At 37.2% G+C, this 24,421-nt stretch overlaps 2 protein-coding genes across 3 annotated transcripts in view; one reads left to right on the top strand and one right to left on the bottom strand.

Annotated features, from left to right (window-relative positions):
* Positions 1–24,421, bottom strand: part of LOC309493657 (uncharacterized protein) — a 117,630-nt gene that overhangs the window by 46,117 nt on the left and 47,092 nt on the right. Inside the window, exon 3 of the mRNA XM_082162843.1 lies at positions 3,662–3,976. Coding sequence (XP_082018969.1) covers positions 3,662–3,976 — 315 coding nt within the window. The remainder of the gene's footprint in view (positions 1–3,661; positions 3,977–24,421) is intronic.
* On the top strand, positions 6,697–17,289 carry LOC309493838 (uncharacterized protein). Of its 2 annotated transcripts, XM_082163106.1 has the most exons (5): positions 6,697–6,893; positions 13,981–14,270; positions 16,594–16,666; positions 16,908–16,960; positions 17,048–17,289. In XM_082163106.1, exons 1-5 carry the CDS (start codon positions 6,857–6,859, stop codon positions 17,252–17,254), a joined length of 660 nt encoding a protein of 219 aa, XP_082019232.1. In that variant the 5' UTR covers positions 6,697–6,856; the 3' UTR covers positions 17,255–17,289. The 2 variants fall into 2 exon arrangements, with proteins under 2 accessions (XP_082019232.1, XP_082019231.1); XM_082163105.1 differs by lacking the exon at positions 6,697–6,893 and having other exon boundaries at positions 13,327–14,270.

Raw genomic sequence — 24,421 nt, 5'->3', positions numbered from 1 at the left:
ATCAATGTTCAGAGCAGCCAACCATTGATTGTTTAGTTCCTTGTTGTTCACTGGTATTCTGTGAAACATGACGCCGGTAGTGTATCCCCTCGACTTACTATCACAGCCCTTTACTACGCACAGAACCATGGCTAATCGCACAGGAAAATCCACTAACTTTACCTAATTTGCCGACTGAAACTACACAAACTTAGTCCCGGTCACGTTGGAAGTTGCCGAGCTGGGGATTATTTTCAGGTGCTGCGTCATATCATTACGCCTGCTGGACTCATGTTACAGCAGTAAAGTTCCTTGATTATTACGCAGGAATGAGAGTATAGTTCCTAGCCATATCAGCCTAGAAAATCGCAACTTTACATTTTCCGTCGGTCTTAGTACATGATGTAACTACAGAAGAGTCAAGTTTTAAATAGGAAAAATATCGAAACGCTTTGGTCATTTTTTTTTGTTGAGAAATGCTAATGGTCTTGTCCACTTCAATGATCTATGCTAAGCTATGCTAAAAGTGGTACCGCCAGAACCAGAGATCGGCTGAATGGATTCAAAAACAGTAAAACTCAACTGTTTAACTCTAGGGGAGTTGTAAAATGAGCCTATTTCCAAAAAAAGTGGAGTATCCCTTTAAGGTTCTTAAAGGTCCAGTTTGTGATTTTAGCGGCATCTAGTAGTGAGGTTGGTATTACAACCAACAGAAGTTAGGGTGGCCGACAGGAAATGATGTCGTCGTCTGAGACAGCAGAGAATGGCCAGTTAAACAATGAAGTTTCTTTACAAAGATAAATTAAGAAATTATGTTTACTTAATTATTCAGTAAAACAATATGTTATTGTGAATATTATTGTTACTTGTTCATCATTGTGTCAGTGTTTTATTCGCTGACTTTAGCTAGATCTTTGAATGAATGAATGAATGAGGCATTTGCCTCATTTGCACGAAGAACAGCAATAGTGACGAAACGCGTTTGTCCGTTTAGGGCCACTGTAGAAACATGTTGATGTAAGCGGACCCGCGGTGTGTGTCGACAGAAATGCCTCATTCTAAGGTAAAACATAACGGTTCATTATGTGAGGTCTTATACACCACTGAAAACATAGTTATGTATATTATATTGCATTTCTGTCTACAGATCCTCCTAAATATTACACAGTGCACCTTTAAAACTGAAAACTGTTAAACTGTAGCGTAAACCGTTTTAGAAGAATCAGAGGGGTTTGTGGGTAATTGTGGAGTAGCATAAACAGTGTTACAAGAATCAGAGGGGTTTGTGGGTAATTGTGGAGTAGCATAAACAGTGTTACAAGAATCAGAGGGGTTTGTGGGTAATTGTGGAGTAGCATAAACAGTGTTACAAGAATCAGAGGGGTTTGTGGGTAATTGTGGTGTAGCATAAACAGTGTTACAATAATCAGAGGGGTTTGTGGGTAATTGTGGAGTAGCATAAACAGTGTTACAAGAATCAGAGGGGTTTGTGGGTAATTGTGGTGTAGCATAAACAGTGTTACAAGAATCAGAGGGGTTTGTGGGTAATTGTGGTGTAGCATAAACAGTGTTACAAGAATCAGAGGGTATTATGGGTAACTGGGTGGTTGTGCAGTCAATGTGAAGTCTGGTGTCTTTAATCTCCTCATACACCGGTTGAGGAACCTGAGAACAGAAAGACAAATTATTTACAGCTTTTGATGAAGGTCGTTCATTCAAACACATTCTTATCAACAATTTGACTTTACACACCGCTTCACTGTTTTCTGTTCCAGGTTCAGATATTTTAGAGGCTGAATCGGGGGCTGTAAAACAAATATAGTACATTAAATATAGTCATAAATAATGACAATAATAATTCACATTGATTCTAAATATATCAGACTTGCATTGACTAGTTGTGACCAGCAGGGGGAAGCAACATCTATTCACTCACTCCACAGACAACAATGTAATTGACTGGCAAACAACTAAACATTATTCTGACAAATAAATGACTATGATAAACTTCTAAACTTCTGAAAACATTGTTGGCTGGTTTACCTCGAGTCTGATGCTTCTTGTAGAGAGTCACTATACATAACATGAATCCAATGATGAGCAGAAGCAGAATCACAGTCACGCCGATGATCAGAGATGAAGATGATGATGATGATGATGGTGAAGATGATGATGATGATGGTGAAGATGATGATGGTTTAGATGATGATGATGATGGTGAAGATGATGAAGATGACAAAGGTGGTGGTGTTGTTTTTTGCACTAAAAATAGAGAAACGTATTCTTTGTAACAAACAGTATGTACATTCTCAAGCTCTAAAAACTCCAGAAACCCCTTTTTGTAAATGGAACTCAAGCTTATTGAGAACTACATGAGGCAAACATCCCGCCTATGATCATACTACACCTTCAGCTATAAATATCATACAACACAACCAGGGATTATATAAATACTTACAAACACTATGTCTCTAGAACAGACACTCAAAACACACTTTTCCATTTCTTTAAGACACTTTAGCTCATTGTTCTTGTTTAGGGGAATGTTTTGTTGCAGGTGTTTTGGTTCTGTTCTGCCTGTGCTTATCATTTGACCCAGTTTCCCAGTGTGTCTGATTAATGATTCCATTCCCCTGTCCTGTTAATTATCTCATTAGTTCTTGTGTATTTATTCTCCCTGTCTGGTTCTGTTCTTCGTCTGGGGCCTGTACCATGAAGGTAGCTGAACAAACTCAGGGTTACAGGATTGGTTTTGAGTTGACAAAACCAAACCGATGCAATCAGGCTGTGTAACTACCATAAGTTTCACAACAGTCGATCCACAGACACATGCACACAGTCTGCATAAAGTAGCTGTGCCTTTTCACGAGCCGTTGTGACTTCTGTATAAATGTGATGTCAGAACTACTCAGTCTCCGCCTTCAGTCACCACCCCCACCAATGGTGGGTCACTCAGAAAACGACAGGCCAATCAGAAGAGAGGCTCATGAATATTAAGTAGACGGGCCAAAATCGACCTGTTCTTGGCCGAGCTTAGGGCTGAGCGATATGGCCTAAAAAAAAAATCCCAGATTTTTTCACAAAAAATCCGATTTACGATTTAAATCGATTTTTTTTTTCTACTTAAAATCAATCTGCAGATGACAAAGAAATTGTTCAAAACAATTTTTTACTTTATTTTGTTTTGATTTTCCCTTCTGGGATTTGATTTGGATTTTCCCCTTGGGGTTAAAGTGCAATCAGAAACAACAAGCCAAAAAGACAAGATGGCAGGCCCTGCCTTTGTAAACAGTGAAAATGTAACATAACATAACATAACATGAAATGGGTGGATTGGGATTGGTGGGGAACGTGAAAAAAAAATGTACATCACAATAAAGTGTATTGTGATTGTCAAACATTTGGTAACTAAACAGAATTTTATTAAGTTTAGTGACAACACAATGTTTACATGGTACAATGACTGGTATGCTACTGTTTTTATTATTGCTTTCACAATTTCAATTCAATTCTTGTGATTTGATTCTGATCTTGATTCAATATCAAATACTAGGTACAGTAGATACATGTTAATTGAAAGCCCTGTCAGCTGGTATTATTATTAAAGGTTAAAAATAACATCTCAAATTAAATATTATGCGTTTTCTGTCAAATAATGCATAAATGACTGAAAGCAGCTCACCCTTCTTAATGTCCAGATTAAACTCAGAGAAGAAACTGTAATCTTCAGAAACTTTGACTATAATCTTATATTCTCCAGAGTCGTTCTCATTCAGATCTCTGATAAACAGAAGTAAGAGTCCTGCAGATCTGTCATTATAAACGGAGAATCGTCTGTCATGTTTCCATTCTGCTCTTCTGTTAGTGTTTATTACAGTAAAACACTGATCTGCAGTTTTACAGACTTCTATCACATGATTCTCTTCTTGAATCTCATATTTGAAGTTTATAGTGACGTTTCCTCCTGAATATCCACTTACAGTCATGTTTTGTTGACCTGTTGAACACAAACCCAGATAATTTATAATTTTTTTCTCAACACACATCTGCCACTTTTCTGCAAATTTATGAATGCAAGTCAAGATTATGAGTGTAAATCTTAAAAGGTTACACATGTGAACGTCAGTAATTTGAGGGCACCTGTTAAAACCTTCAGATTCACTTCAGTGTAGGAATCTTTAAAGATAGTTATATCAACTGCACAGTAGTACGTGTCAGAATCCTCTTCTCTCAGATCTCTGATGGTCACAGTAAAGACTGATGAACTTCTGTTGTCATACAGAGAGAATCTATCATTCCTTTCAGAATGAAGCCCATCAGTCTTGATGAGGTCAGAACACCATCGTAGCGCATCTTTATTTTTTCTACAAAAATACTTTTCATTTCCTTTATTTTTTTCAGCATATCTGCATGTGATGTTGACTCCTCCTCCTGAATATCCTGTCACGTTCATGGCGCTCACGACACCTACAACAAACCAGCATCTTCAACAACACTAATACACACTGAAGTGAGATTCATTTTAAAGTGTTTAAAGGTTAAAGGACAATTCCGGTATTTAACACTTTGAGTCTATTTTGTAGTTTGTTTTGGATGAACAAGAGTGGTGGACAAAGAAATTTTGACAATGGTTCCTTTCTCGACTTTTTGACTATTTTAGAATTGCCCATGACCGCTTTAGAATGGGAGTCTATGGCCATGCACAAACATGTCCTTAAAACAACTTCCGTTGCTCTGCTCACGCTAGCCTTCTGAGAGACAGAGAACCGAGCGAAAAGACCTAAAAGACTACAATCAAATGTAAACAGCCCCCTTTCCGTCTCCGGTAGCGCAGTAATATCAACGAGCAATGAGTCCTCCAACGGAAATCAATAGGATTTTACAAAATGCCAAATAAAACACGACAGAAACTGTATTTCGCTACGCTACTTGTTTTGGAACATCAACGAACACCACTAACCACTTGGTGAGTTGAACAGTTTTGAAAACGAACGTTAAGGGTTGTTTTAAGGACATGTTTGTGCATGGCCATAGACTCCCATTCTAAAGCGGTCATGGGCAATTCTAAAATAGTCAAAAAGTCGAGACAGGAACCATTGTCAAAATTTCTTTGTCCACCACTCTTGTTCATCCAAAACAAACTACAAAATAGACTCAAAGTTTTAAATACCAGAATTGTCCTTTAAGACTTTTATTCTTTATTTAATCTGGGTTCTTCTGTGATGTGATTATTGGATCAGAACTTGAGTTCAGATTCTTACCAGGAATCATCAGCAGAGTGAAAGTCCAGATGATCTTCATTCTTCTCTCTTATTAAATGATCTTCTCTGTTGTTAGTAGATTCAGTTCTTCTGAAGCTCTCGATGTGTGTTCAGAAGAGTTTTGAGTGTTTCTTTCCTGGTTACGTTTAACATGAAGAGCTGAATGTGACAGACGCCCACTTCCCCTGAGAGAGAGAGAGAGAGAGAGAGAGAGAGAGAGAGAGAGATAGAGATACAGAGACAGAGAGAGAGAGAGAGAGAGAGAGAGAGAGAGAGAGAGAGTCGTAGAGGATGAGCTGCATTTCCTCATTGAGTGCAGCAAATATAAAAACATTAGAGACACTTATTTCACTATTTATCTGAATTTCAGCAAGCGAGCCAAAAAGCAATTCTGTGCTATTTCACACAGTCATGCCAATAAAGCTCATCTGAACTGAATTGAGAGAGATTAAAAAATAAATAAAAATAAGAACAATCTAGACTGCATGACACAGACCTGTTGACAAAGTTTTGTGGATGAAGTTGAGCATGTTTTTCACATAGGACTGTAATCAATTGTCACAAGTTCCTCTTTATTATTCTCCTGGCTTTTGTATGAACAAAAAAAAAATAATAATAATAACATGAAGTAGTAAACGAACACACTTCTCATAATTTCACTTTACTTCCCGTCTCCGTTTCCCTCAATTTCCACATTCTCGCTCTCTATTCATGAATACTTTTAGTTACAGAAAACACTCACACTTTACTTGATCACTAAGCTCATGTTTTTAGTCAACGATTAGAGTTGAATTAAATATATTACATTTCTGTCATGACAACTCTTGGAGAGACTGCATGGTAATGGACATGACACTGTTTCCCAGCCGATTTGGAGATTTGGAGAGTTGGAGCACAGTTGTGCAACAGCTGAAAGATACTATTGCTATACATTTGTAAAGCACTTTTCGCCCTGTACAGATGCACTGGGTAAAGGGAAATTGGACAATACAACCATATGTACACGTGTTGCTGTATGAGAACACAAGCTGCTGAAAAGGCAGATATGCATATATCTGTATATGAACATACAGTAGACAGAATCCCTTTAAATACAAGTGATAAGATGACACAGTTTCACATAAATAAATAACACCTGCAATGAGTAACATGTAACTGCAAAATGCTGTTGTGTGTAGTGTAATAATGTACATTACATACAACGTAATAATTTCAGACATTGTGATATTTGCTCGAGAACTTTCAGAAACACTACCAATTCTTGTGTAATAGTTGAGACACACTTAGACATCATCACTCCTCTTACAAACCTCAATAATAGTGACAATCCAAAACTATTCATATGTAAATAGTAAAATGATTAATCTGCATAGTTTATTTGTGCCCAATGCATGCTGGGAGCAATGAGTTTTGTATGCTGGCATGAAGCATGACACTATTGTTGAGTTTCATTTGCTGACTGTCGATGTCTGTGAGTGTCTCAATAACACCGTAGTAAATAACTTTCTGATCACAACATGTTTTCTTTTTTTCAGAAAATCAGATTTTCACAAGAATATCACATAAATTAATTAATAACGAAACACACTTCTGATCAGTGGTTAGACTTCAGATGGATGCACATGAACACTGAGGATTGTAAAGAGGATTTTGGTGAGTAAAATCCAACATTAAGACATTTTTAAGCCAAAAAGTTATAGTGACCCTTAATATTTAAAGGACGTTCGAAAAATGATGTTCAAAGAATGTTTTCTACTAAAATTATGAGAACATTCATCAAATACTAATGACAATACTTTTGAAAGCTTTTAATTTTAAACCATTCATAAACTTTACATACATTTAAGAGAAAAGTTAGGAAAAATAACGATGGGACAGGCTATAAAACTTCTCCAGCAAACACACCCTTATTCACAGTGGTTAAATTGGCTTTTGTAGGGAGGGGGAGCCCTTATTTACGGTGGTCATCATTAAAAATCGCACCATAAAATGACTTAATGCGTTTTACACCAAAGGGGCTATTTTTCCCGTATTAATGTGTAAGGTAAGGTTGAGTAGTTATTCAAACAAAGAGGAATACTTTACCCTTTTTTTTTTTTTTTCTTAATGTTAACAAGCAGGCAACGGATTTCACCCTCGGAAAACGTATGAAATTGAACATGTTTGAAAATATTGAAAATATTGGTTGGTTGTTTTGTAATGCTAGATAGGCCTATATACAGTGGTGGTCAGAATTAACGGCACCCCTGGTAAATAAGATCAAAAATGGCTGTAAAAAATAAATCTGCATTGTTTATCCTTTTGATCTTTCATTCAAAAAATTTGCAAAAATCTAACCTTTCATTGAAGTAAAAGAATTGAAAGTGGGGGGTAAATCAAATGATAAAATAAATGTTTTTCTCCAAAACACGCTGGCCATAATTATTGGCTCCCTGTTATTAAATACTTTTTGCAATCTCCTTTTGCCAAGATAACAGATCTGATTCTTCTCCTATAATGCCTGATGAGTTTGGAGAATAACTGACCAGAGATCAGAGATCATTCCTCCATACAGAATCTCTCCAGATCCTTCAGATTCACAAGTTCATGTTGGTGCTTCTTCTCTTCAGTTCACTCCACTCATCAGGTCAGGGAACTGGGACGGTCATGGCAGAAGCTTTATTTTCTGCTCAGTGACCCATTTCTGTGTTGATTTTGATGTTTGTTTTGGACCGTTGTCCTGATGGAAGATCCAACCACGGCCCATTATAAGATTTCTAGCAGAGGCTGTCAGGTTTTGATTTTTTATCTGTTGGTATTTGCTAGGATCCATAATACCATGTTTCTGAACAAGAAGTCCAGGACCTCCAGCAGAAAAACAGGCTCACAACATATAAGATCCAGCAGTGTATTTAACCGTAGACATGGGGTACTCTTCATCCCTGTTTGCACCAAACACATCTGCTGGGTTTGCTGGCAAAAAGCCCTTTTTTTTGTTTCATCTGACCACAGAATCCGGTCCCTTTTGAAGATCCAGTCGTGTCTGACAACTGAATATGCTGGAGTTTGTTTTTGGAGGAGCGAGGAGGATTTTTCTTGAAACCCTCCCAAAAAACATGTGGGGATTTAGGGGTTGTTCGATAATTTTTTTTTAGGCTTTCTGACCCCAAGACTCAACTAATCTCTGCAATTCTCCATCTTTGATTATTGAAGAGTCTTTGGCCACTCAAACCATCCTCCTCACTGTGCATTAAGACAATATAGACACACGTCCTCTTCTTGGCAGATTCGTAACATCTTTAGTTGATTGGAACTTCTTAATTATTGCTCTGATGGTCAAAATGGGGATTTTTCAATTCTTTAGCTATTTTCTTACAGCCACTTTCTATTTTGTGATGCCCAACAATCTTTTGCTGCACATCAGAACTATATTCTTTGGTTTTACTCATTGTGATGGATGATTAAAGAAATTTGGCCTTTGTGTTTCATCATATTTAAACTCCTGTGAAACAAGAAGTCATAGCTGGACAATTTCATGTTCCTAGTCACCCTGGTGTGCTAAATAAAGGTAAATATTAATGGGAATATACTTCAGAGATATTTTACTTGTAAAAAATTCAAGGGGTGCCAATAATTCTGGCCGACGTGTTTTGGAGAAAAACATTTATTTCATATTGTGATTTCCTCCCCACTCTCAATTATTTTACTTCAATGAAAGGTTAGATTTTTGCGAATTTTTTGAATGAAAGATCAAAAGTATAAACAATGCAGATTTATTTTTTAACAGCCATTTTTGATCATATTTACCAGGGGTGCCATTAATTCTGTCCACCACTGTATAACCACCATTTAGCATTTAATATTTTGAGGTTAATTTTGAATTAGTCAGATGTTAGATAATTATATACTTATAATTATATACTTTAAATATTAAATTAAATATATTAAATATATTAAAAAATATTTAATTTTTTTTATTTTTAAATATCAAATTGGTGTAAAAAAAATCTGAACATTTTAGTAACTAAGCAGAATTGTATTAGGTTTATTAACAACAATGTATATTGTTTACATGGAACAATTTCTGATAAGCTGCTTTTTTTATTGCTTGACACAAATTTTATGATTTCAATTCAGTTCAGTGCTTGTGATTTGATTCAATATTGACTCATTTGGATAAATATTAGGTAAGCTACACCAGATAGGCATTCATTTTTCTCAAGACAAAAAAAAGAAAAAGAAAAGAAAACTCACCTAATCAGCCCAGACATATAATGTGTTTTTTTTTTTTTATAACAACAACTGTATTTAACATTGTTCATTAGCTAGAGATCATCCGTTCACGTGACGCTATGGGAACTGTCACGTCACATTTACAAGCGCCAAAACGGTATTTATTGCTTGAATTTCGAAATAAAATTGACAGAATCTGAGAGATGAGATTATTTTTTAGTAACCTGCTCTGTCTTGTCTGTGTCCTCTTTGCTTTGCGATTTTACTGTGCGTGAGAAAATGTATGTGTGGCGTCACGTGAGAGCGTGAATGCGTGAGAGTTGGCAGCTATGGCAAATCAAATGAAAAACTAAACAGTGCGAGCGAGGCTACATTAGTCACATTAGAAAATTAAGTTGTAGGTTGTGTTTGAATAATTACGTATCTTATTTATCTGAGGTAATTTAAACCAAATACTCACGTATGCTCGATAAAGAATCAAGCATACAGCACATCTCAGCACAATGAGCCCATCGGGCGGTTGAATTTAAAAGACTGACTTTCGCGGGTTTCCATGGTAGCGTCGATGGTGGGCGGGGTGCTGAACCAGAGAACGCAGGGATTAATGCATTATGACGTCTGATAATTCCATGTAGCCTGGGTGTCTCTGTGTAGTCTTGCAAATGATTTAGTCTCATATGCCATGTATTTACCAGGAGATGAAAAATAATTCAAGTGGAATAACAATATTTGGTGCTGAAGGAGACGGAGCTGAGCTCCGGCATGGTGTGTTGTGGACCCGAGGAGGCGGAGCTGCGCTCCGGTGCGCTCCGGCCCAATTTAACCTATGCTTATTCATCTGAAGTTTTTTGTCATTCTGATGTTTAAAGGATGTTTCAAGAACTTGTTCTAAGAACATTTTCTCCCAACATTATGAGAACATTTATAAAACCTTCTTCCAACAATATATTAATAATGTTTTTGTATGAACCATTTGAGAACATTATTGAAGACAAGATAACATTGAACACACACTATTAATGTTACTAGAAGAACGTTTGTTCATAATTTTGAGAAATCCTTGCCAGAACGCTATCCAACGTAATGAGAACGTTCCCTGTTATCAGGGTTGGTGTCTGTTATGAGTTTCACATGTGAACGTCAGTAGTTACAGTCAGTGTTGAGTATCGTGAAGATACTTCTGCTAATCTATCAACTGCACACTGGTACGTCCCAGAATCCTCTTCTCTCAGATCTCTGATGGTCACAGTGAAGACTGATGCACTTGTGTCGTCAAACAGAGAGAATCTATCCTTCCTTTCAGAATGAAACCCATCAGTCCTGATGAGGTCAGTGCACCATCCAATCTGTAGCATATCTAGATAATACTTTGTATTGTTTGTATATCATATCTGCATGTGAGCGTTGTCATGTTTATGTATTGTGTGTACATTGGTAGCAGTCACGTGCAACGAGTGGGAAGGATATAATAAAAACTGACTGTCATCTGAGCAAGCGTTCTGAGTCCTCTCGTCAATATAAAACATAACAATCATGACTCTTCCTCCTGAATATCCTGTTGAAGCTCACGACACCTACAACAAACCAGCATCTTCATACAACACTAATATACACCAAATTTGGATTCATTTTCACAGTGTTTTTAAAGGAAATGTCACCATATTAGTTGAAGATAAAGACTTTTATTCATTATTTATACCATGGTCTGGGTGAATACTCGATTCTGATTGGCTGCAGGGTGTCCATTAAAAAGTGATAGAGGACACTTGGTAAATAAACTGTCAGGCCTAACCAGGGAAACCAAGTTATTGTTTGTAAAAACTTTAGATTTCGATTGTAAAACTAATTAAAATATAAACTAATGTTTTAAAAATGTGTTATTTGGCAAGTGACCATGGTATAAGCGGGTTAATGCCCGATGAGGTGTCCATTGTCAGGTATTAAAGGTCCTGTTCTTCCTGATCCCATTTTTCAAACTTTAGTTAGTGTGTAATGTTGCTGTTAGAGCATAAATAATACCTGTAAAATTATAAAGCTCAAAGTTCAATGCCAAGCGAGATATTTTATTTAACAGAAGTCGCCTACAGTGAACGGCCGGTTTGGACTACATCCCTCTACTTCCTTCTTTAATGACGTCACTAGAACCGTTTTTTTGACTAACCTCCGCCCACAGGGATACACAAAAAAAGGGGGCGTGGTCTTGTTGCGCTCCCACGGAGAAGAGGAAGAGTTGCGTTTGTAGAGTGTGTTTGTCGCCATGTCGTCGAGACATCCAGAATTTAAAGTGCAGTCACGTAACATTCAACTTTTAATAAATAAATTATTGTAATGCATGGCAACGATTTGTTTTACACAACATGGCAGCTTTTAAGGCTATATTCATGGTGAAAAAAAAGTGTATTTACATAAAGTTGTTTGGATGAAAACAATTTCAAAAGAACTATACACAACAAAAACGTATTTAATTAGGAGGTGTTACAGTACTTTTTGTATTTCTTTGCAGCAGATGTTTTCAACCTCCGTTGGCATTTTGTCACAGTTACCACATGTACACCTATAAAACATATATTACTAATCAAAACTCGTGCTCACGTGTAACTAAGGTAGGAATAAACAATGCACTTATTTTAAAAATTCAACAACACCATCATTAATTCGACAGACGGACAAAACCATATACCACAAGCTTTTACAGTTTGTAACATTTAACATTACAATTTAACCAAGGTAACAGCCAAACGTAAAAGTATGACAACTACTAAATAAACAGCTTACCATTGTGAAACATCCTGCAAAAGTAGTCGTGCTTGAACAGGTTCTAATCGATCCTCATATATGTTCTCCGGGTCTGATTCCGGCTCAAATTGATAAGGTAATATTAAAGACATATTTACAATAACACTGAGCGCATGCATCTCCGCGTTATAAGAGACGTAAGAGGCGTGACCTTTCCGGGCAACGTGCGCTAAGCTGCTGTCGAATCACAACACAGGAACCGCTGGCACAATCAGAACTCGTTACGTATTTCTGAAGGAGGGACTTCATAGAACAAGGAAGTTATCAGCCCGTTCTTAGGACAGTGAAAACAGCGGTATACAGATAAGTAAATTGTGTAAAAAATACTGTGTTTTTTTACATGCGAAACATGAACACATGTTATATTGTAAACACAATCAAAGCTTCAAAAACACAGGAAAAACGGGACCTTTAATGGACTTCGGCGGAGGCAACCGTCCTCCGCTGCGCGTCGGACTGTTCACGCCTCGCCGTCGTCCATTAATACCTGACAATGGACACCTCGTCGGGCATTAACCCTTACTTAATCTCTGTTCTTCTGTGATGTGATTATTGGTGGATGTGATTCTTACCAGGAATCATCAGCAGAGTGAAAGTCCAGATGATCTCTCTTATTAAATGATCTTCTCTGTTGTTAGTAGATTCAGTTCTTCTGAAGCTCTCGGTGTGTGTTCAGAAGAGTTTTGAGGGTACACAATAAATAGACAATACAAGCCAAGACAATCTCTCTGGCTAAACTCTGCAGTAACACAGGGTTTGTGTTGTGAAAAAATATTAATGTGATAACATAATTGTTAGATTCAAAAGACATCAGTGAATCAGTCTATTTCATGATGATTATAAAACCATCAACAGGTAACCATCATCACCTGATCTCATTTCACTTTAGCTTTCTTTGCAGCTGCAAATGTGTTTGACTAACACACTGTCACAGCGGCCAAAAAAGATAAAAGATATAATAAGAGTTAAGAGCCCAACTAATGGAAACACTAATCACTCTTATGGTGACTTCAAGTGAAACACAGAGTTAAACCTCTGTTAATTCTGTAGACGTCTGACAGAAATAAAGTCAGTCTGGTTAGTAATAAGTGAAGCTGGTAATGCTGTTTGTGGAGTTGTTTAATCCTCCTCTGCTGAGATCTTCACAGATTTAATGTCTTCAGTTGATTTGAAGCTGTGTGCTTTAAGTCAGTTGTAGTTGTTTTTCATTTTCAGAGAGTGCAAGCATGATGTTGGACCAACATCATAACATTGATTAAATTATTATATTTTTTCAACATTAATTGCAGGTGCAGAAGTGATGTTGATTCAGTGTGGTTAATGTTGACACATAATTGATTTAATAATTTTTCGATGGTTGGTTGCTATCTGGATACAACACCTGCCCAGGTTTAGATGGGCACCCCTGCATGGCTAAACTTTTCCCCTAAACAAGAACAATGAGCTAAAGTGTCTTAAAGAAATAGAAAAGTGTGATTTGAGTGTCTGTTTTAGAGACATACTGTTTGTAAGTATTTATATAATCCCTGTAGTGTATGATATTTATAGCTGAAGGTGTAGTATGATCATAGGCGGATGTTTGCCTCATGTAGCTCTCAATAAGCTTGAGGTTTATAAAAATCAAAGTTTATCAAGATTTTCCATTTATAAAAAGGAAAATGAATGGGGTTTCTGGAGTTTTTAGAGCTTGAGAATGTACATACTGTTTGTCACAAAGAGTCTCTATTTTTAGAGCAAAACACATCATCATCATCATCTAAATCATCCAAAGCATCATCATTTAAATTATCATCTTCATCATCATCTTCATCATCATCATCATCATCTTCATCATCATCATCATCATCATCATCATCGTCGTCATCATCATCTTCATCATCATCATCATCTTCATCATCGTCATCTTTATCATCATCTTCATCACCATCATCTTCTTCATCATCATCATCTTCATCATCGTCATCTTCACCATCATCATCATCTTCATCTTCATCATCTTTGTCTCTGATCATCAGCGTGACACTAGCTGTGTCCCAATGTGAAGGCTGCATCCTCCGAAGGCCGCATTTGAAGGCCGATTGCGTCACAGCGGCGCGACGAAGGACGTCCCAATTCAAAGACTGCATCCTTGGAAGGTCGCATTTGAAGGCCGATTGCGTCACGCGGCTCGATGAAGGCTGTCCCAATTCAGTTCTGCATCCTCCGAAGTCCGTATTTGAAGGCCGGTTGCGTCATCGCGACGCGACGAAGGCTACCCTGATTCAAAAGCGACGCCAAATGCGTCCTTCGTTTCCCCGTGAAAGGAAGGATACATAAATGAACACTTAGCGGCCTATCCTACCCTATTCTACCCCATAACTCATTGCGCGCCGGTGACGACAGCATTTATTTATTTATTTTTAAAGGCGGCCGAGACTAGAGATCGGTGGTGGACAGCAAATTCACATTTAAATGTAAGTATTATGTTTTCATTTATTTAAATGGCTAGCGAAACCGAGTTAAAGTTTATTATAAACTTCATCTTAACTCCTTCGTCACCATTGCGTGGCTTCATTTGTCAGGTAGTTTGAGGCAAAACTTGTGCTAATATTAGTTTAACGACCTATTTGTAATATTTGCACTAGTCTATCTCACTTGTGTATTAGGCTAAAAGAAATATGTTAAAGAAGTAAGCCCACAACAATAAGAAAAGCAGTTGGTAAGGCAATGGGGTTTCACTTGTATGTGTTTTTGTAGTGCTGTCATGCAAGCTATAGTGGTTTTAACCAAATTTGAGTATATAGAAATATGATTTCTTAAGTATTTTGTATGCATGTCTTGATGTGTCATATTTTGCAGTGTTAACAATGCACTTAAGATTGCACCCCTGTGTTAAGCTTTTTTAGAGCAATTCAGGAGAACAAAAACACATCTTTGCTGAAATGTATTGTGCTGTTGTTGTTAACAAGCCATGGTTAATTTGCTCTGCCCTTAGGATTGCAAGTGTCCTGGGACAGGTGAGGGTATGAGTGGGAAACCCACTGCTGAAACTCGGCCCTGGTTTGTCCTCAGGGCCCAGTTCAGCAGTGGGTGCCCACGGTGAGGAGGAGCCAGCACCAGCAGCACCAGCACCAAGGCAGAGGCGAGGAGAGTAGGGAGAGGATGGACAGGCTGTTTTCTCTTCTTGAGAAAATGATTGAAAAAATATATTTTTTTTCTACATATTCTTTAACTTTTTTCATTATTTTTTAAAAGGAAAGAAAATCTGTACATTCTTTTTTATGCAACTTTAAATGTGTAAATAAAAGAGAATGAATTGTTCTGGACATTGTTTATTTTTTTGACAGTCATAATTTCTACTTGAAACAAACTCTTGTATACCTTTTTTTTTCAAATAAAATTGGTAAATGAAAATCATTTGTTCCATGGGCTACATACATTAAAGTACTTTTTCCAACTATTAACAACATACGTTAAACATATCAAAATCAACAAACATTTACAGTACATAAAATAAGAAAAAAATGATGTAGACTTTTATTAGAATTTATTAGAATAATAATTAGACTTTCAAAAAGAGTAATTTCTGAAAAAAGTACTTTTAATAACGAGTTTTTAGTATCAAGAGTAAAACTAGAGGTATGTATTCTGCAGGGGAAAAAACTCCTTGTCAGGGTTTTTATTATAGTTTGTATTTATATTATGATATTCCTGCATTTTACTTCTGAATATTTTCAAGGTTGTTACATTATATACTTTTGTGTAATTTAATGTAAAATCATATGTGAGGGAAAAAAGGTACTTCAGTAGGTTACTTCACATTTGTACGTGAATATTTAATGAAATATGCAGTTCCGAAAATTAAAGTCTCATATAAGTTTGATATGTCCCATATCAAAGGGCGCATCTGAAGCGCTCGGACCGGTCTAGCCTACAAGGACTGTTCTTGTCGCCTGGCAACCGTGACAGCTGCCGATGACGAGCGCGAGAAATACTGCATTTCTTATATTCTTTTTTATATTCAATTGGGTTTTATATTCAAACAGGGCTAAACCAAAAATACATGACCTGGCAGCGCCGGGGCTGAAACATCCTCACCATGTCCTCCAGTAAAATATAAAACATAAAAATGACAATAGCCAATTCTGGCTCCATAGCTGTTTACTCAATTAGGCTATATCAAATGAATGATCAGGATGGCAGCTGTCCTCTTGCACTGTTGAGGAGCGGTGATCAGAAACACCTGGTTGCGCAATTAGGAAATCCTATGAAGGCTACATGGTGCGTCCTTCGGAGGACGCAAAGGCTGCATCCTTGAAGTCTTCAGTCCTTCGAAGGATGCAGCCTTCACATTGGGACACAGCTAGTGATTCTGCTTCTGCTCATCATTGGATTCATGTTATGTATAGTGACTCTCTACAAGAAGCATCAGACTCGAGGTAAACCAGCCAACAATGTTTTCACAAGTTTAGAAGTTTATCATAGTCATTTATTTGTCAGAATAATGTTTAGTTGTTTGCCAGTCGATTACATTGTTGTCTGTGGAGTGAGTGAATAGATGTTGCTTCCCCCTGCTGGTCACAACTAGTCAATGCAAGTCTGATATATTTAGAATCAATGTGAATTATTATTATTATTGTCATTTATGACTATATTTAATGTACTATATTTGTTTTACAGACCCCGATTCAGTCTCTAAAATATCTGAACCTGGAACAGAAAACAGTGAAGCGGTGTGTAAAGTCAAATTGTTGATAAGAAAGTGTTTGAATGAACGACCTTCATCAAAAGCTGTAAATAATTTGTCTTTCTGTTCTCAGGTTCCTCAACCAGTGTATGAGGAGATTAAAGACAGCAGACTTCACATTGACTGCACAACCACCCAGTTACCCATAATACCCTCTGATTCTTCTAAAACGGTTTATGATACTCCACAATTACCCACAAACCCCTCCGATTATTTTAGTACGGTTTACGATACAGTTTTAACAGTTTTCAGTTTTAAAGGTGCATTGTGTAATATTTAGGAGGATCTGTAGACAGAAATGCAATATCATAAACATAACTACACTGTTAGACCTTACCGGGTTTTTTTACAGTAAAATACTGGCAACACTGTTGCCAGTAAAATACTGTTAATTGTACAGTTCTTTACTGTAGTCTAGTTTGTTTCTGTAAAAATGCACTAAATTAAAATTCAAGTTAACTAATTACACTTGCAGAAACCGACTGCCTTAAATTGACCAACTGTCATTTAAATGTATTAACTAAAATTTATAATGCATTAATAATGTGAGCAAAGTAAAACTGTGAACTTCTTTCATTTGAGACCACTAAAAAACTATTGAACGTAAAAAGATTTCCACTGGACCAGCAACTACACAGTCACCGCCTGATAAATAAAGCAACATACAGCATATCATCAGTGTGTGTAGATCTTCTCCTGGACTGAAGCACAGGCTCTACTCTTCTGCACAATGGTGACCCAAAAAATGTATTTTACAGTAAACTACTGGCAACAGTGTTGCCAGTATAAACCTGTTTTATAACTTACAGTTTATTACTGTTAAAATACATTTTGTGGGTGTGTCTTTTTATCTTACACTGTTAACCCTTTCAACACCACAGGGAAATCCACACTATAAAGAGTAAAAAGTAACATTGAGACAGTGTTGCAGTGAGATAATTAAGAGAATATGTAAGTGATTGTTGAGCATTAGTGATGAACACCTGCTGTTAACAAGCAGAATCACTGAAGAAAAGAGAAACACACGAACAGAAAATAGAGAAACACAATAACTACGACTGACTTCCAGCCATTACACATTATTACACTTATTATTAACCAGTATGACTTTATTTCTGTCATACATAAGTTATTATTGAAAATGTTTGTTTGAAGTTACCATTATAGAGATCAGTGCTTGCTTTAGTTGGGATGTTGATGCTAAAACATTCATTTTTCTTTTGCTGCTTGAGCTGTGTTTTTGCAAGTCACACTTGTGCACACACATGGTTTATGAATGATTGTGGTTGTAATGCTTATGATGACGAAATCATCATATTGCCTGTTCATTCACTAAGGAATTAATTCTTATTCATTCAGAGTTTTATTCTCGATCAAAAGTGTTACATTAGCACCACTGTGAAACTACAGCAATAAATTACTATGACTTTTTTTTTAACACATGCATAAACAAAAAAAAAACAGCTACACTATGTTTGAGAAACACAGAGATATCACAATTTAGCACATTAATCTCAACAATGGTGGCAATATTTCTTTTTTTTTATTATTCATGCAGCAGTGCATGCTGGGAGTTTTATATTATCCTGGAACCCAGCATGCATTGCGACATGAAACTTTTGATTGTCACCATTGTTGAGATTCATGTGCTGATTGTTGATGTCTGTGTGTGTCTGAGTCAAGCAGGAGTAAAATAAAATTGAATGCACTATATGATTGTTATTTTTCAGAAGACCTGATAACAGAAATATTGATTTCATTTTGTAGTTACACAAATTTATGCTAAATATGACATACCCATAATATCAATGAATATATACAGGAATAATCTGAAAATCAGACATGTCCAGGATGATTGTGATATCATCACAAAAGAATAAAAACACCTTATAAACTTCCTCTTGACTTTTTCTTGCCATAACAAATGTGTTTTATAAACTCACTGTTACAGCAGCCAGAGAGAGATGAATGGTAAGAAGTCAAGGGACAAGAGACCAACTAAAGCAAATACTGATCTCCATTATGGTGACAACAAATTTTATTATTAACTAAATCTTTGTTAATTCTCAACAAGAACTTTTGTACATGTATGAAATAAATAATCGTAAACTGGTTTGTAAACTGGTTTCACACTCAGTGTTGCTGGAAGTCAGTTGTAGTTCTTGTGTTTCTCTTTTTTCTGTTCTTGTTTCTCTGTCCTTCAGTGATTCTGCTTATCAGGTGTTCATCAGTGTCTCAATTCACTCACTTCTTTTCATTCACTCTGTCAAGTGGACTATATTAGTGAACTAATGTAGGGAATAGTGAATGAGGGTATAGGGTGTGATTGGGAAAACAGCCTCTGAGTGTCGACTTTGAGCACTGTTGATTTACAGTATATTCCTGTAGGCTATTTTTGTTTTCTACGGTATATTACTGTTTTAATGGAAAATGGTATGATACTGTCTGAATTACGCCTTTTTTTACAGCAAGGGTTAACAGTGTATGTTTTCAGTGGTGTATACCCAGCTAACAGACTTTTGTTATAAGAACGTTCTCCAAATATTCAGTGTTGGTTCTGGGAACGTGAAAAAATGTCCAGTTTTCTTGACGTTAGAGGAACGTGTTTTAAAAGGTATAATGCTCCTCAAACGTTCTTTCAACTTAATTTTGATTAAAAATTCTACATTATAGGAACGTTGATTTCTAACATTCCAAGAACATAAAAATGTCCAGTTTCCTTAATGTTACTAGAATGTTATTTAAAGGTTAGTGTGATGTTCCTGAAACATTCTTTCAATCATCTTTCGAAAGAGTAATAAAAGCACAAACTACAACTTTCTTCAGACACAGCCTTAGATGAACTGAAGATAAAATACATTAACTCTCTGAAGATCTCATTAAACAACTCCACAAACAGCATTACCAGCTTCACTTATTACTAACCAGACTGACTTTATTTCTGTCACGTCTACAGAAGATCTTAACGAGAATTAACAGAGGTTTAGATGTTGATGTCTTATTGAAAATGTTTAGTTTGAGGTCACCATGAGATCAGTGTTTGCTTTAGTTGGGCTCTTGACCCTTGACTTTCTTTAAGTTTGTGCTTCATCAGTAATCGCAGGTGTTTATGTGTTCTACTGTGCAGTTGATAGATTAGCAAAAGAGTGTGATCTTCAAAACTTCCCGATACTCAACACTGACTGTAACTACTGACGTTCACATGTGTAACTCATAACAGACACCAACCCTGATAACAGGGAACGTTCTCATTACTTTGTATAGCGTTCTGGCAAGGATTTCTCAAAATTACGAACAAACGTTCTTCTAGTAACATTAATAGTGTGTGTTCAATGTTATCTTGTCTTCAATAATGTTCTCAAATGGTTCATACAAAAACATTATTAATATATTGTTGGAAGAAGGTTTTATAAATGTTCTCATGATGTTGGGAGAAAACATTCTTAGAACAACTTCTTGAAACATCCTTTAAACATCAGAATGACAACGAACTTCAGATGAATAAGGTTGTGTTTGCGGGGGAAGTTTTATAGCCTGTCCCATCGTTATTTTTCCTAACTTTTCTCTTAAATGTATGTAAAGTTTATGCAAGCTTTAAAATTAAAAGCTTTCAAATCAATGTTCATGAAATCGTCAAGTGTTGTCATTAGTATTTGATGAATGTTCTCATAATGTTGGTAGAAAACATTCTTTGAACATCATTCTTCGAACGTCCTTTAAATATTAAGGGTCACTATAACTTTTTGGCTCAAAAATGTCTTAATGTTGGATGTTACTCACCAAAATCCTCTTTACAATCCTCAGTGTTCATGTGCATCCATCTGAAGTCTAACCACTGATCAGAAGTGTGTTTTGTTATTAATTCGTTTAAATATATTGTGCTACTGACCATGTGATACGCTTGAAAAATCTGGTTTTCTGAGAAAAGAAAACATGTTGTGATCAGAAAGTTATTTACTACGGTGTTATTGAGACACTCACATACATCGACAGTCAGCAAATGAAACTCAACAATAGTGTCATGCTTCATGCCAGCATACAAAACTCATTTACGGCTCCCAGCATGCATTGCGGCACAAGAAAATTATGCAGATTAATCATTTTACTATTTACATATGAATATTTTTGGATTGTCACTATTATTGAGGTTTGTAAGAGGAGTGATGATGTCTAAGTGTGTCTCAAGTATTTCACAAGAATTGGTAGCGTTTCTGAAAGATCTTGAGCAAATATCACAATGTCTAAAATGATTATGTTGTATGTAATGTACATTCCCAGCTAGAAATGTTTTGTTGTAAAAACGTTCTGAGAACATTACCATGAAGTTCTAATAATGTTTTCAGCGGGTAGTTTTATTTTGGTTCCCAGAATGTTCTCCTAAAACGTACAAAGCAAAAACTCCAGTGATAAAAAGTTAATGAGATAATTAAGTGATGAATTAAGTGATGATTGAGCATTATTGAAGACACCTGATGTTAACAAGCAGAATCACTGAAGGAGAAAAATCACAATTTTTAAGTCACCATTATGGAGAATAGTGTTTGCTTTAGTTGGGCTCTTGACCCTTACATTTTACACTTAAGTTTTTGTTTGGTTGTTGTAAAGACGCTCTTACACGTTATAACTGCCAGATGAACAAACTAGTGGTGGAAATTTTGATTCTTTCCAGAGACTCGTTCATTTTTCAGTTTGTTCACCAAAATGATTCAATCACTGATTCGTTCAGTGACAATTTCTTCCTATTACATAAATACTGCAGCAGGTGGTGAAAAAGAGTGTATTTTATGATATGTTTTAACGAACGTATTTACTTGTTACAAAAAAAAACTTATTTGGCTTTGTTACAATTTGTGCCTTATTTACTAAATTAATCAAATAAGTCTAAATAAGTGGTTTAGATGACCAAACCAAGGTTTTCTTGCATAATTAACATTTTAATTGTTTGGTCAGACATACACATTCATAAATCTGGGATTATATTAAACGTTGAGTTATGTTATATGTTAAATATGATAAACAATTATACGCACACCTATAACTGCGCTTTGAATGAGATTGAATCGCATGCTAAATGACCGATCTACCCAGTAGGCTACTTTCATTCACGAACGAAAGTACCAGTTTGATCAATTCGTTCACGAACGAGATCTCTCTCTCGTTCAGACTCGAAACAGAGCGATCTCGGTCAGTGATGGGCGTATTCGTTCAGTAGATCCAACCAATTACATGCCCCTTCACAGCCCAAACTGAAATGTTATTTGCTGACGTTACGCAAATGAGACCTAACCAATACTGTCATATTTTTTGGTTTGTTTTAGTTTTTAGAGAAGTGCATATGACATGAATAAAACGTAATTAATTCATTTTTGATAATACAAAATGAACACAAGTAGTAAAGTAAATTTTTCAAAGTGCAAAATACCACAAAACTAAGACTAAAACACACAAACAAAAGAAAAGAAAAGCAGGTAAAGAGAAGTGTACATTTAAATCAAGTAAACAGTGAAGTACAAAATGACAATGTTAATTTGTCTTTGTTAGCCTATATTTAAACATGCTTGCGTTATTAAACTGTTTTCATTACAATGGTAAAGTGTACATTTCCTTCTTTGATGCAAATATGCTGACTACACAAACCCAGCTCTATCGGTTCGCCATCATTATCGTTCAAACAACTGGTTCTTTTCGTTCACGAACGACATGTACCAGTTCGTTCACGAGAAGATCTCTCTCTCTCGTTCAGACTCAAAAGCAACTCGGTCACAGTCAGTGAAGGGCGTATTCGTTCACTACATCCAACAAATCACATGCTCCGTCACATCTCATACTCGAAGGCTATTGGCTTGAGGTTTAGTCATTCTTGACAGGTTGAAAACGTACTCGGTTACTAACGTAACCTCGGTTCTCTCTAGAGAGGAAACGAGTACTGCGTAATATCTTACGCTAGGGGGAAATCTCTTTTCCGCGAGATACTGAAGCCAAAAAATTATCCTTAATTTTGAAATAATGTAAAACGCGTTGCGGCAGCATGCAGACATAGGCGAGACAGCTCGCGCGCCTATTGGCTGCCCTGCGGCAACTGCAGCAGCCTATCGATAAGGCCCTATCGTGACGTCATCACCAATGGGGGCGCTTCGCGCCCCATACGTCACGTCCCGCCGAAACGGGCGTGGCCTGGGGCTATAAATATAGCATCGAAAGGCTAGCTTACCGGTTTTTCATCGCCGGAGCGAACCGGAGCGTGCGCAGGCACGGCAAGATACGCAGTACTCGTTTCCTCTCTAGAGAGAACCGAGGTTACGTTAGTAACCGAGTACGTTCTCTTACGAGAGGTACTCTCGTACTGCGTAATATCTTACGCTAGGGGAAACAGTGTAAAACGCCGTGCATGCTATGATCCAGCACCAAAGTCCCAAGGGCAGGTGCCCGGGCTCATGTAGTACATGATCATAAGTGACTCACAGAGAGCCCAGGAAGAGTGGCTAGAATAGCATCATTCCTGTAATGCAGCATCCTATAAGAACAGTTATACTGATGGTATTTACTCAGTCAGGGCGACCCCGGCCTGGACTGATGAATATAGTGGGTCTTACACATTGCCCATAGAGCTGCGCGATCTAAACGAGCGTTGCTCGCGCTATTTCGGTATTCTGGGCCGGACGTACTCGGGGCAGACAGTACCGTTTTTTAGACTGAAAGCAGCTTAGCTTGCAGAGCGGGAACCTCTAGGTTATAAAACCTTATAAATGTAGACGGGGAGGCCCAGCCTGCCGCCATACAGATATTTTGCAAGGCAATCCCACTAGACCAAGCCCACGACGAGGCCACGCCTCTCGTGGAGTGCGCTCTGACACCTAATGGGCACTGCAAGCCCTTAGAGGTGTAAGCCAGCGCTATAGCATCGACTATCCATCTGGATAGGCTCTGTTTCGAAACGGCGAGTCCCTTAGAACGTCCGTAGAGTGAAACAAAGAGCTGCTCCGTCTGTCTGAAAACAGACGTGCGGGACACATAAGCCCTTAGCGCCCTGACTGGGCAAAGGAAGCTGGCATCCTTCTCCTCGTTAGAGACCGGCAGGGCAGACAGGGAAATTACCTGGGCCCTGAACGGTGTATTGAGGGATTTAGGGACGTACCCGTGCCTTGGTTTGAGTATGACTTTCGAGTCATTTGGCCCAAACTCCATACACGTCGCGCTCACTGAGAGCGCTTGTAAGTCCCCTATGCGCTTCACTGAAGCGAGAGCCAGAAGAAACACCGTTTTGAAAGACAAGTGTTTGATATCTTGTAACGACAATGACTATGACATGCGGTCACATGCTGTTCAAATTAGTAAATCCTGATCTCCAAGTCTGCTTGAACGGTCAAAATTGCATCTTTGTGGCTCCCCCGAGGGACATTTGAGTCACATAAGGAAACCCTGTTTTCTTAGAATCCCCTCTAAAACC

Source organism: Leuciscus leuciscus, assembly GCF_965113295.1.
Source record: "Leuciscus leuciscus genome assembly, chromosome: 3".
NCBI lineage: Eukaryota > Metazoa > Chordata > Actinopteri > Cypriniformes > Leuciscidae > Leuciscus > Leuciscus leuciscus.
Note: the sequence above shows the minus strand (reverse complement) of the source record. Positions and strands in the feature narration are given on the sequence as shown.